The 12,180-nt window shown below is 33.5% G+C and overlaps 1 protein-coding gene across 1 annotated transcript; it reads left to right on the top strand.

Moving 5' to 3' along the window:
- Positions 1-2,154: 2,154 nt before the first annotated feature.
- On the top strand, positions 2,155-3,911 carry LOC139905261 (uncharacterized). The gene is made up of 2 exons (XM_071888063.1): positions 2,155-2,500; positions 3,238-3,911. Exons 1-2 carry the CDS (start codon positions 2,155-2,157, stop codon positions 3,909-3,911), a joined length of 1,020 nt encoding a protein of 339 aa, XP_071744164.1.
- Positions 3,912-12,180: the final 8,269 nt, after the last annotated feature.

The following is a 12,180-nucleotide window of genomic DNA, read 5'->3' as shown; positions in this document are numbered from 1 at the left end:
ACTGTTTCAAATATTATCAACTGTATCAAAAAAAATCAATGAAGTTATAGAAAGGCTGTTGATCTGAAAACTCACTGTTTTGATGTTCACTGGTTATCGACTCAATTTGACTGACTTCATGAATGTGTTGGTTGCCAATATTTATCCATTAAGATAACAAATTTCCCTGATGGGAAATTGGTGCTCCAATAGGATGGCACACATATCCAAGCCTTCTTCGCCTTAAACTGTAGACTTGTGGGCGAAGTATCTTTGGCCTCTGGAAAGTCCTGATACTAACCTATTGGAATATGTCATAGGCTCCATATTTTGACCAATGTATGTTGTTCACAAAAATTATCAGTATCACTTATCTTAAAAGCTCTTCCGGCAAGTACTGAGATCAGATGTTTTTTTCTTTGTCACAATTAGGATGTGTTTTGCAATCTAGTAAACCCTGTCGGTAATAATCTCTGACAGAGATGGGAAAAATGTCTTTACTGCAATTCCAATTCGAGTCAGTTTTTATTTTTGTATAATTGTAAAAAAAAAGTTGGGATAATCGAAATATATTATGTTTTTGAAGTTTCAAGTGTAATATAATTAAAAAAATTCCCCAACGGGTACTTATATATATATAGATAGATAAAAAAAGAAATAAACAAAGCAATTTAAGACACAAAGTTATACTACTCAAAACAAGGACTTGATGTTTCTCAATTATTTATATGAACCTTGTGCCAAAAAGTAATTGGATTATCCTACACACTTGTTGTACATATAAGGAATATCGTTGTCTATTGAAAGTAAATTAGCTTGTATTGATGAGATAAAATGATGCGTCTACTAATTAGATGGCCTACTAATATTTTTATCCATCCACGTTAGCAATGTGAGTAAGAATCAATAGTATTTAGGAAGTCTATCTATGTCGGGCTTTAATGTGTCCTTCACCTTTCAACATTATGATGTAATTGATTTGTTCATTGCATCAGTTCATGGTGTGTTGAATTTCTTTAGTGGCGTAGTTAGGTTTTCAAATCCATCTATAGGGATAATTTACCGATTTAGACCTTTAAAAATGCTGACTTTCTATGCTCTCGAGATACTGTTGAAGAAAGGACCCAAAACAGGTTTTTCCCTTTGATTTCCCCTACCTCATGCAGGAGGATTTTTTATGTACGAGTTGTACTTTAATAATTTCTTTGTTCTCCCCTTATTTATTCATTCGAAATATACATTCTAATCAACAACAACCACGTGTTTGAGCATCATTTCGTAAGTAATCAATTACAGTCCATGTTATATTTTTCATCTTTGCTTATTGAGAGATACTTTAATGCTAACACCTATAAGCTTTACAACGGCAAAATGTCCATCAAGAAACTCAGTGCCTCTCAGAAACGTAAAGTGCAGCGGGAGAAAGAAAAAAGGGACAAGCAATTATTAATGAAGATGACAAAGCTAACAGGGTATTTCAAGTGTGGTGGTTGTCATGGTCAAGATGTGGAGGCGGATGACGCTGACCTTGACCACTGCACCTCATCCTTGTCGATGCTTGCAAATGAGGAGTGTCCGACAGTGTTCGAGTGTGGGACTGAGAGGTCGAGAACAGAATCGGCAGACACAAAGGGTTGTGCTTGTGGTTTCCATGATGTGCTAGCCTCCCCTAATCCCTCCGTGAGTGTTTCACCTGTTGCTGCAGAGAGTGCACAAGACGGCAGCAATCCTACTAAAGTTACCCGGAGCTCGGATCCTGCGTACTGGGAGACAATTGATGAAGATATGAGTAAATACTGGATTAAAAAGGGCCTGAAATATGTCAGAATAAAGATGCAGATGTGGCTGCATCTGAAAGAGAACACAAACACCAAAAAAGTTACTTTTCTAAAACTTTGTTTACAAGAAAACTGGCAAATAGTGAAAGTGTGGAAAGAGAATGGTTGCTGTATTCCCCCTCAAATGGATCTGTATTTTGTTTTGCATGCAAATTACTCAGTGGTTGTAATTTTCAGTCAGCTTTCACGACTGGCTATAGTGACCGGAAGAACGCAACCGTGCGCCTCGCTGAACATGAAGGATCAAAGAGCAACAATAAGCTATGGTAGCCTATGTTACACGCTGTGCTGATGCTGGATGTATTGATACTGAAGTAAAGAAACAATTTGACAGTGAATGTTAATACTGGACGGAAGTTTTAAAGAGGGGATTGCGGGGGTTAAGTTTTTTGCGGAGGAAAGACTACCATTCAGAGGACACAGTGAAATTTTTGGACAAACTGATTACGGGAGTTTCATGGGAGTTCTTGAAATCATTGCTGAGTTTGACCCATTTCTGAAAGCCCATATTGACAAATATGGCAATACTGTTATGGGAACACTTTCCTACTTGTCTTCAACAACATGTTTGGAGTGTATTGAGCAGATGGGGGAGCAGGTCCTTGCAGAGATCATCAGGCAAATAAAAGTGGCAAAGTACTTTCCAATACGTGTCGACTCCACGCCAGATGTGACCCACATAGGTCAGCTGACATTCATCATGAGATATGTGTCACCCGATGGCAGGATTGAGGAGCTTCTTTTAAACTTTCTGCCTATTCAAAGTCACTCTGCCGGTCTGTTCTTGGTGTCTTGCAGGACATGGGTATTGATATAAATAACTGCAGAGGCCAATGGTACCATCATGCCGCCAATATGTCCGGTACTTACAGGGGCCTTCAGTCATGCATTAAACAGATTAACCCTTTTACTGAATGGGTGTCCTGCGCAGCACACATACTTCATTTAGTCGGGGTTATGAGTGTTAACGGCTGCCTTGTGACAAAGGAATTTTTTATTTTCGTAAAGATACTTTTTAATTTTTCCTCCAAATCCATATCCCGTTGGCAGGATATTACAGTGGGTTAAAAGCCCAATGATAACCACAGAATAAAGACTTCAAAAAGTTTGTCTTAGACGATATGGTAGCACACGTACAAGCGACAAAATCACTGCACCAGAACTATACGTGGATCCAAGAGCCCCTGCTGATGTTAAGTGATGACTCAGCCAAAATCTTATAACTCGAAATGAAGCAAAGTACAGTAAAATGGAAAAGATAGAAAATGCATTCCTGTGCAACATGTGGAATATAATACTGCAACGTTTCCATAAGACCAGTACTACACTGCAATCTGTGGAACTGGATTTATGTGATGCTGTCAATTTGATGAGCTAAATTGAGGGATTATGTGGCCAACCTCCGTGATAATTTTGACAGCTTTGAGAGTGAAGCAAAAAACATGTCCCGACAGTGTCCAAGCAATATACAGCGGACACACAGAGATACAAAAGAAGAAAAACCCAGCAGATGAGGCAACTGAACCGGACTGTGAGCAGTCGAGCCGTGACAGATTCAGAGCAATAGTGTTCATTGCTGCCATAGATCGTCTCCTTGATGAAATGGATCGGAGGTATCACTCCTACACACATGTGCAGCACACATTTGGATTTCTAAACAACATTCCATCTATCTCCACATCAGACATCTGTTCAGGAGCAGCTGATCTCCAGAGAAAATACTCAGGTGATCTAGAAGAAGATTTTGTGGATGAAATTGGACAGTTGAGAGAATTCAATAAGGGGCAGAATGATACCTCAGCTATGTCACTGCTGAATCATATAAGAGGAAAGAGACTAGAGTCAGTGTTTCCGAATGTTGATATAGCACTGAGACTCTTTTTGACTTTACCTATTACCAATACCACTGGGGAGCGTTCATTTTCAATACTTGGACTTGTGAATAATAAGCTGAGATCCACAATGGGCAAAAACAGACTCAATCACCTGTCTTTGATGAACATTGAGAATGATATTCTTAGAAAACAGGATTTTACCAGCCTCATCAAAGACTTCTCATCCAGGAAAACAAGAAAGAGATCCCTGGGAAAATAAGTTGTGTGTATTTACTAGGCTGCAGTTCTGTTACATTGCTGCAACACACACACACAAACAGGTTTTCTGGTGCTGTATTATGTTTTTTCTTGAAATTGTATCACTCTGTACCACTGCTTGATTTGTGTAAGGTGGTCTGTGCTGCAGTAGATGTGTCTTGGTTGAGTAACCTTAATGTTTGTTCAGCTTGCTGATGTACTTTAAATGGCTTCCTGTAGTATTTTTGTTACAAATAAAGGTTGTTATAGTAAATTATTGTTAAATTACTTTTTTCTTGGAGAACATGATGCATAAGTGGGCCCAGAGAAAAAATAGCCTAGGGGCCCATGACTACCTTAATCCTCCCCTGCATACGAGAATGTGTTCCTTTATTACTATTTTTACTATTTTTTTCTTATTAACTCGAAAGAAAGCTAAAGTGGATTATTTTATTTATATATAATTCATTCATACACACACAATATCTACCATCTAATAAACCGTTGGTTAACGTTCTCGGTGGAGGAAAATGCATCAAAAATGAATAATGCAAGTAAACTAAATAATTTAGGGGAAGTTTACTGTACAAGGGGCGTCCGCAAGGGGTGGACTGGGTACCACACCCCCTCCCCTATCAAAAAAATAAATAATATATCTAAATATCTATAAAATTCTTCAATCTATTTTTCAAAAAATTTCATTTTTTTTTTTGTACATATTTTGTAAAATTTTTGTAAAAAAAATTTCTCAACATCTGTGGATTTTTGACTTTTTTCTTCTAAATAAATTAATATTAGTATTTATATAAATTTTAAATTTAATTTTTGGAATTTTGTTCCCAAAATTCTTAACCCCTCCCCCCCCTCAAAAAGAAATTATGTATGTATATTTAATCATGTTCACTCCCCTGTATTCCTTATCTGAAATCTTTAGTCAAAAAATACAGAAAATAAATATTTACATTTCACAAAAATATGTTTTTTGAATGATTACTCAACAAAACTTACATTGCCTTTTCACTGACGTAACAGATTGTATCATAAGTTATTGAAAGCAAGGCCATCTTGAGAGCTCATAGTTTATATATTTACAACTAAAATGGACCAAGGTTAATAAAAAAACAAGTTCCTAGAATTTTCAATGTATTGTACTAACTACTGCACAGGACAGACAGATTTTGACATAACACGAAACCAATGACGTCACCATCCCTAAATTTTTCAATTTGATGTATCGCACCGAATGTTGAGAAGGACAGACAGATTTTGCCAAAAATGCAACCAATCATACTCTATGACGTCACTATTGAAAAGTGTGGTGGAAGTCAAACATCAATTGTACACGCGTTATGGTATAATCTTGTATTTCTATTGACCTTGGAACGGATACAAACGAATAAATAACAAGGGCAACAAATAGAATGACTTAAATCTTACGATCTATGAAAATATTTCCCTTTAATAAATATATGGTGTGAAATATAATCAAACACAACATAAAATTTATTAAAGATATGCTGCTACATCGTTATACTATCTTATTTTCATTTTATGGATAAAAATTAAGCGATTTATCTCATCATCCTACATTTATCACCCTTAATGGAACAAAAAAATACAAATCCAGCCATTTTATAAGGACTTTCATTAAATTGTACATTGATTTCATTCAAATATCATTATTTATCATTGACATCAAGTAGTATTCAATGCAAATGTGAAGTTTTTTATCATTCTTAAAGTCATTTGATAAAATTGCATGTAGATTTATAGGAAATTTTTCTATTTTATATACTAAAAGTATCAAATTTGAGCCCTTAAAATGGTGTCTCCTTCAATTATGAAGCAATTTATGACGTCAAATTGGCAAAGTTTACTTAAAGCACAGTTTATACCTTGCTAACACAAAAATACCCTTGTATTTTTTTGTCAGTGGTCGATTTCTTATACCAACTATTCCACTAGGTTTGGGATAAATAAACAAAGTAATACGTTATATTAAAATTATACTCTGTTTCCAGTAGGAAAAAGAATACAATTTCTTCTCAATCCCTCGTCGTTACCTTTATTGTATCATGCAACCTTTCATCCAAAAAGAAACATAAAAAAGGACTGATATCATCTGGTAATATTGTCATATTATTTCTCCACAATTTTTAAAATGAATTATATAATTTTAAAATCATTCGATGTTGTATTATAATATTGCTTATTAATATTTTATTTAAGCGCAGCTACCATTTCTATTTGTATGTATTTGAATAAATAATACGATAGCCATGCCATAACAGTGATATGAGTGAATCGACAGCTGACAACAAAATACATAGGGTATTTTTGCGTTAGCGAGATAACGCTGTGATATATTTATATGTTACGAGGAATGTGAAAAATCGGACATTTTGCAAAATGACCGAGCAATCTATAAAATTTCTAATAGAGTGGTCATGTTACGTTCCTTTGCATTGGTAGGTAAAATGATTGTGGGTAATTTGATTACAAAACAGTTCATTGCAAGTAATTTGATACTCATTTCATTGAAATTGTATTCACCAAATCAAATCAATTGTCACGAGAGACTCCTCAATTCCATTTTGCAAAATATACCTCGACCAACGGTTGCAGAGGTGGACAATTGTTACAGGGGATTCAAACCTATTACCACAACTATCCTGAGTGTGATGGACACCATCTAATATATTATAATACACCCCTGCCCACGGGTTAGTCATGTGAACCGTTTGTCAACAAGGGGGATCAAAACATATCACCGCTGTTATCCTGAGTATCAAGGACCCCTTCTAATAACCAAAGATACACCCTAGTCTACGGATTTTGCAAGTGAACCACTGGTCCAAAAGGTGGATCATTACCCACTGCCATCTCTTCTATGAGCATCAAGTACCTTTTAATATCCTATAATATACCCTGGCACATAGGCTGTGCAAGTTAACTTTTGGTCCAAAAGGTGGATCGTAATTTTTTACCCAAATATTTTTACATAATATACCCTAAACATAAACACATTCACCAAATAAACTACTTTTGGAGCATGTTGAGCTATTATGACATTCCCTACAACGGAGGTGTCCTTTTTTTGCAATTGAACTTATTTGCTTGGAGTTTGTGCAATTGCACCGTTTAAAGCTTTGTCCATTTCCATCCTACAGAATTGATGTGGTCAGTCGCAATGTAACTTCCTTCTCTCTGGGAACTTCATCAACACTGAGGAAGGACTCTTTATAAGGCTCAATCTGGTTTCTTATATTGAGCTGTTTTAAGAGAACATTTTTGTACCATATCTATAATATCTGTTCTCTGCTACATGGATCACAATATCGAAGTCATAGTGGGGATCTGTTTTTACACGGTCGGTACTTGGAACTGGGACTTTGACATTAGCCTCCTTGAACTCTCTGAGGAGAATTACATCATCCTGGTTTCTTATTCTTCATGCTTGTGGTTAGTTCTTCTCTATTGCTATTGGTGGTCCTAAGCAGATTATAAATTTTAACCCTTTTAGCAATATTCAATCATCTTAATTTCCCTCCGTGGTTACGCTGTAAGGTTCTAAAGCATTTCATTCAAGAGTGCAGATGGAACAATTTTGTTCTACTGATAGAGATTCTTGAAAGAATACACATTTCGATGTTTTCTCTATGCACTCCACTTCCGGCATTTCATGGTCTATATTTCCACACAGCTCTAATAGCTGCTACTCTGTGGTTATATCACACTTTTTGGATAAATGTAAGCCCTCAGGTCAACCTTTATTGGATGGGCATACATTGCTTGGTATGGATTTCGCAGAGTTAAAGTGTCGATTCTTGGCCTACTGAACAAACCACTGTCTAGCATCTGCCGGTGGGTAATGATATACTTTTTGGACCAGTGGTTCAATTGCACAGCCCCTGGGCCGGTGCATCATAGGATATTAGAAAGGGTTCTTGATACTCAGGATTATGGTGGCCATAGGTTCTGATCCCCAAAGGGACTAGATTTCCACCTGCACAACCTGTTACCCGAAATATATTTTGCAAAATAAAATGAATTCTCTGGTTACAATTTCTTATCATACAATAGTTTGATTATCTGAATACAATATAAATTTCAATGAAAATACACTAGATCAGGGATATGTAAAATTTTCATGTAAGGGGCCCCTATGGCACTTGAAATATTTAAAGGGGTCGCAGAACCTATTAACTTAAATTTCATGAAAAACATAAAATAAGACTAACAAATACAAATTTATTATAATTTTAGGCCAAATATAAAAAAGGCCAAACTGCTATTTAAAAAAACAATTTGAAAACCCTGTTAGAGCCCTGAAAAAATCTAAAGACGTTAAATATCTTCCAATGGGTGTATGTATTATGAGCGTTCTATGAGTTTTGACGATATTGTGACAATTTTTCTAAAAATATTACTTTAAGTGAGAATTAGTAATAGGCCGTACCTAAGCACTAGGCGGCCGGCAATGCCGCTTGCGATCCACAGGTTAGACATCCTCATTCCAGGTTATCAAATTGTTTGCAATGAAATTGTATCATAATCAAATCCATCATGATCAAATTACTTCCTATGAATTATTTAATAATCAAATTATCCACAATCATTTTACCTGACAATGTAAATGAACGTAAAATGACCTCTGTGTTGGAAGTTTTATAGATTGCCTAATAAACTTGATAAAATAATGTGCTCAAAAAATACATTAATGACATCTCTAAATTCATATATTTATGGTACTAAATTATTATTACTATAATAAACTTAAAAATATATTCATATATACATTTTTGAAGCACCCTTCATTTTTTAAACATACTCAACTATCACAATTCGAATGTTTTGGTCAACTATTTCTGTGTTTGTTTGTTTTTTGACGGCATCAACCCAAATCATTACTCGATGAACAAGAATCTATGTCATTAATATATTTATTTATTTAAAATGAACAAATTTTCATTGAATCTAGAAAAAAAGTCATCAAATGGCCTTAAAATATTAAAAGTATGAACAACTATATTAAACACTTATTGATGTCAAACAAAAATATTGGCATTTGAATTAAATTAATAGGTATTGTAAATCCATAGGAAATTACTTGATTTTTACAATTTATTTGATTTTGGATCAATTCAAGACGATAAAATTATAGAATCAGTGCTTTAGGGGAGCCAAAAGTGTCAAAAAAAAGTTCAAAAGAACTCAAAAGAATTATTCAATTGAGTCTTGCAACGGAGAATATGGGTTTCTTTCATTGCTGGTGTCAAAAGTGGCCTCTCCACCCTTACAAGGATCTTTCCACCCACTTTTTTCAAAGTTCTCTGGACAGTCTGTTGTAAAACCCCGAAATCTCTTGCACGAGCCCTTATGGACTTGAGGGATTTGCCAGAACTGTATGCTTTAAATCCTCCGGGCCCTTTGACAGAGCAATTTTATGCTTTAATATAGCGAAATATGAATTAATTCAAACTTTTTAATTATTGAGTTTGTAAATGTTCAGATTTCAATAGGTATGTAAATCAAGAAATCACTAGTAAAAATGACCCAAATATTATGTTTTACGTGTTATATATTTTGTGTACAAGTTTCGATTTTCTACAAGTTGTATGTTGTAATAGCAAATTGTACAAGTTACAATCCAAAAAAAAAAAAAAGATGCATAATTTTAAATAAAGGATTTACAGTACATGGGATGAAGATAATACAATAATTAAATATTAAATAGATGATTGATATATTCATGGTAGGGTTTTTACTATATCAATACAAAAGTCTAAAATATAAGTATTATGGACGGCATTATAATGTTTAAATAGCCAGAGATACATAACTCATAAATACAATATAAATAGTAATCAAAATCGTTTGTATTTTGGGCATGGTAAAAAAAAAAAAAAAAACTAAAAATCAACATTATAGCCCTAACAGTTTGAAAAATGGTTTGAAGGAGAGCAGTTAAACTCTCATGACATTTCATTAGATCAGATAGAATCAGCGGGGACAAGAGAGGAGGGTGAGAAGGAAATAAACAGACACATTCACAAAAATTACTCCAATGTCGATCCTCAATTTGCTCCGAGTCCAACAATGATTCACAATTCTAACTCTTCAACAATCTTGCAATAAAATATTTTATTGCAAGACGAAGAAATTCCAACGTGTACAATCTGCTTATACAAGTTATAACTCGTACAGACATCGCAACTTCAGCATAACTTATAAATATAAAGATTGAAATCCGAACCAAACATTTAGGTTTGACGAAATCCTAGTTATATTTGGGAATATCTAATCAATAATGTAATCAAATTAAATTACATTCATTTTGCTCTTTGTAACTTTGAATTGAATCATTGTACCCCTAATTTTTTTAATGAATAAGCAAATCAAGTAATAGATATTAGCATATCATAACTTATATGATATTATCTAATCTATAACGAATATGTACATATATAGGAAGATCTTTAACTTTGCCTTTATTTCAACTTTTCTTATATAAAATTCCATGTATTTGCAATGATATTTGATACAAGATCTTATTCTATGTTATGAGTATATACGTACTATGTACTTATTAGAATTAATATATATTAACTTTTAACACAAACTGATGCTTGATCGTTGATACTATATGGCTCTTTTTAGAGTCTGCTATAAATTGTCATGGCTCAAGGAGAGTGTTTTATTCTTCTAGACTAAAATCTTGTTGTCAAATTTCTTCCGCTTTTTGATGACTCTTTCATCAATTTTGACAAAAAAAATTTATTAACTTTTCTTTAGAAGATCAAATTTTCACAAATAGCCAATTGACCTTTTTTATGTAAAGAAAGACAAATGAACATTTCACTAATAATTTTTGGTAAACCATTTTTTTACTTCAAAGATCACACAATTTGCCAAATAAATATTAGAAACAATGGGTGTTAGCATTTGACAAAATCAACATTGAAAATTTACAAAATATTTTTTATTCAAAATATTCAAAATTGTGGGAATTGATATAGAAAGTATTTATTTATTTATTTTTAAAATTTCAAATTAATTATTGTTGTCAGTATTTTTTCAAAGGTTATCGTTTCCAAAAAAAACTTTCAAAAATATGGTGAATTCCTTCCAAATTGTCATAGTTTTAGCCAAAAAACCATTCCCTCAAGAAAAATCTCAGTAACGGTTAGTACGTTTACTTAGGCTTAGTTACAAATTGTTCACCTAAAAATCGACAAAATTTGTGGCAGAACAAGCACTTTAGTTATAACTAGTTTTGGATTCGAGTTTTATAACTATAAAGTTTTATTTTTTGATAATTGAGTGAAGTCGAGTTTGAGTATTAGTAAAAGAAAAAAATTATTTTCATTTAATCGATAAAATCTAGATAAGTGCAACTATTAATATCAGTATGACTACCGCAATAAGGGTTTCAATTATTAATCAAATAATATAGGTAATTCAGGCCCAGATTGAACATATTGGCAGCCATATTTGGCCGAAAGAACCGTATTTTTTCAGACTCTTGATCAAGTAAAAGATAAAAACTAGAAAACTCGGTTGACCACAAACCTCCGCCTAAGTTCAGTGTTCCTAAATTGATTTTTTTGCTGTATGAAGCACCTTTATTAAATCGACATAAGGACACCAATTTGATCTTTGTACCTCAATATTTTCCATAGTTATGATCAATTCTACATTATAAATACTTTGTACTACGTTGACCTCTCAAAATTTAATAGCCCCTTACTATAACAATATATAATCTTCTGTGCGTGTACTAGGTGAAAAATAATGCATATATTTGATGATGATTCATGTTGCAATACTTGGTAATTATTTTTATCAATAATGTTACTCCAATTTTTAAAGATAGAATGTTAATTATTTGCCATGAATTACAATGATTAATTTTTGATTTATGAATAATTGATTCATTTCATTTTGAGGATGCTATGACAGTGGACTCAAATTATTATTAGAACAGTTGTAACAGGAATCATGAAAACCGTTCAATAAATAAATTACAATGAGAAAAAATGTTAAAGGAATAGAAGGAGTCAATCAATCATTGAGATTCAAAAGACAATGTGAATGAATCGATTCTTAGATAGAATACATTGGAGTTTCTATGTACCTGATCAAGTCCTGATCGACATTTCTCTATCCTGAGGTCGTCTCTAACTCTATCGTTCTGGAAATAAGTTTGGCATTGGAGTAGTCTAGTAGATAATTACATTGTCTTGCAGCATAAATCATCAGTAAATATTTTGATATCATTTTTGGCAAAG

The sequence above is a fragment of the Lepeophtheirus salmonis genome, chromosome 4 (assembly GCF_016086655.4).
Source record: "Lepeophtheirus salmonis chromosome 4, UVic_Lsal_1.4, whole genome shotgun sequence".
In the NCBI taxonomy this organism is placed as follows: Eukaryota; Metazoa; Arthropoda; class Copepoda; order Siphonostomatoida; family Caligidae; genus Lepeophtheirus; species Lepeophtheirus salmonis.
This window is presented reverse-complemented; position numbering and strand designations above follow the sequence as displayed.

Bases quoted from the DNA above. Each gene is read 5' to 3' on its own strand.
- LOC139905261 (XM_071888063.1), top strand. From the start codon at position 2,155: ATGTTAATACTGGACGGAAGTTTTAAAGAGGGGATTGCGGGGGTTAAG. The intron at 2,501-3,237 runs GTCAGCTGACAT...TAATTTTGACAG, and splicing joins GCCAGATGTGACCCACATAG to CTTTGAGAGTGAAGCAAAAA.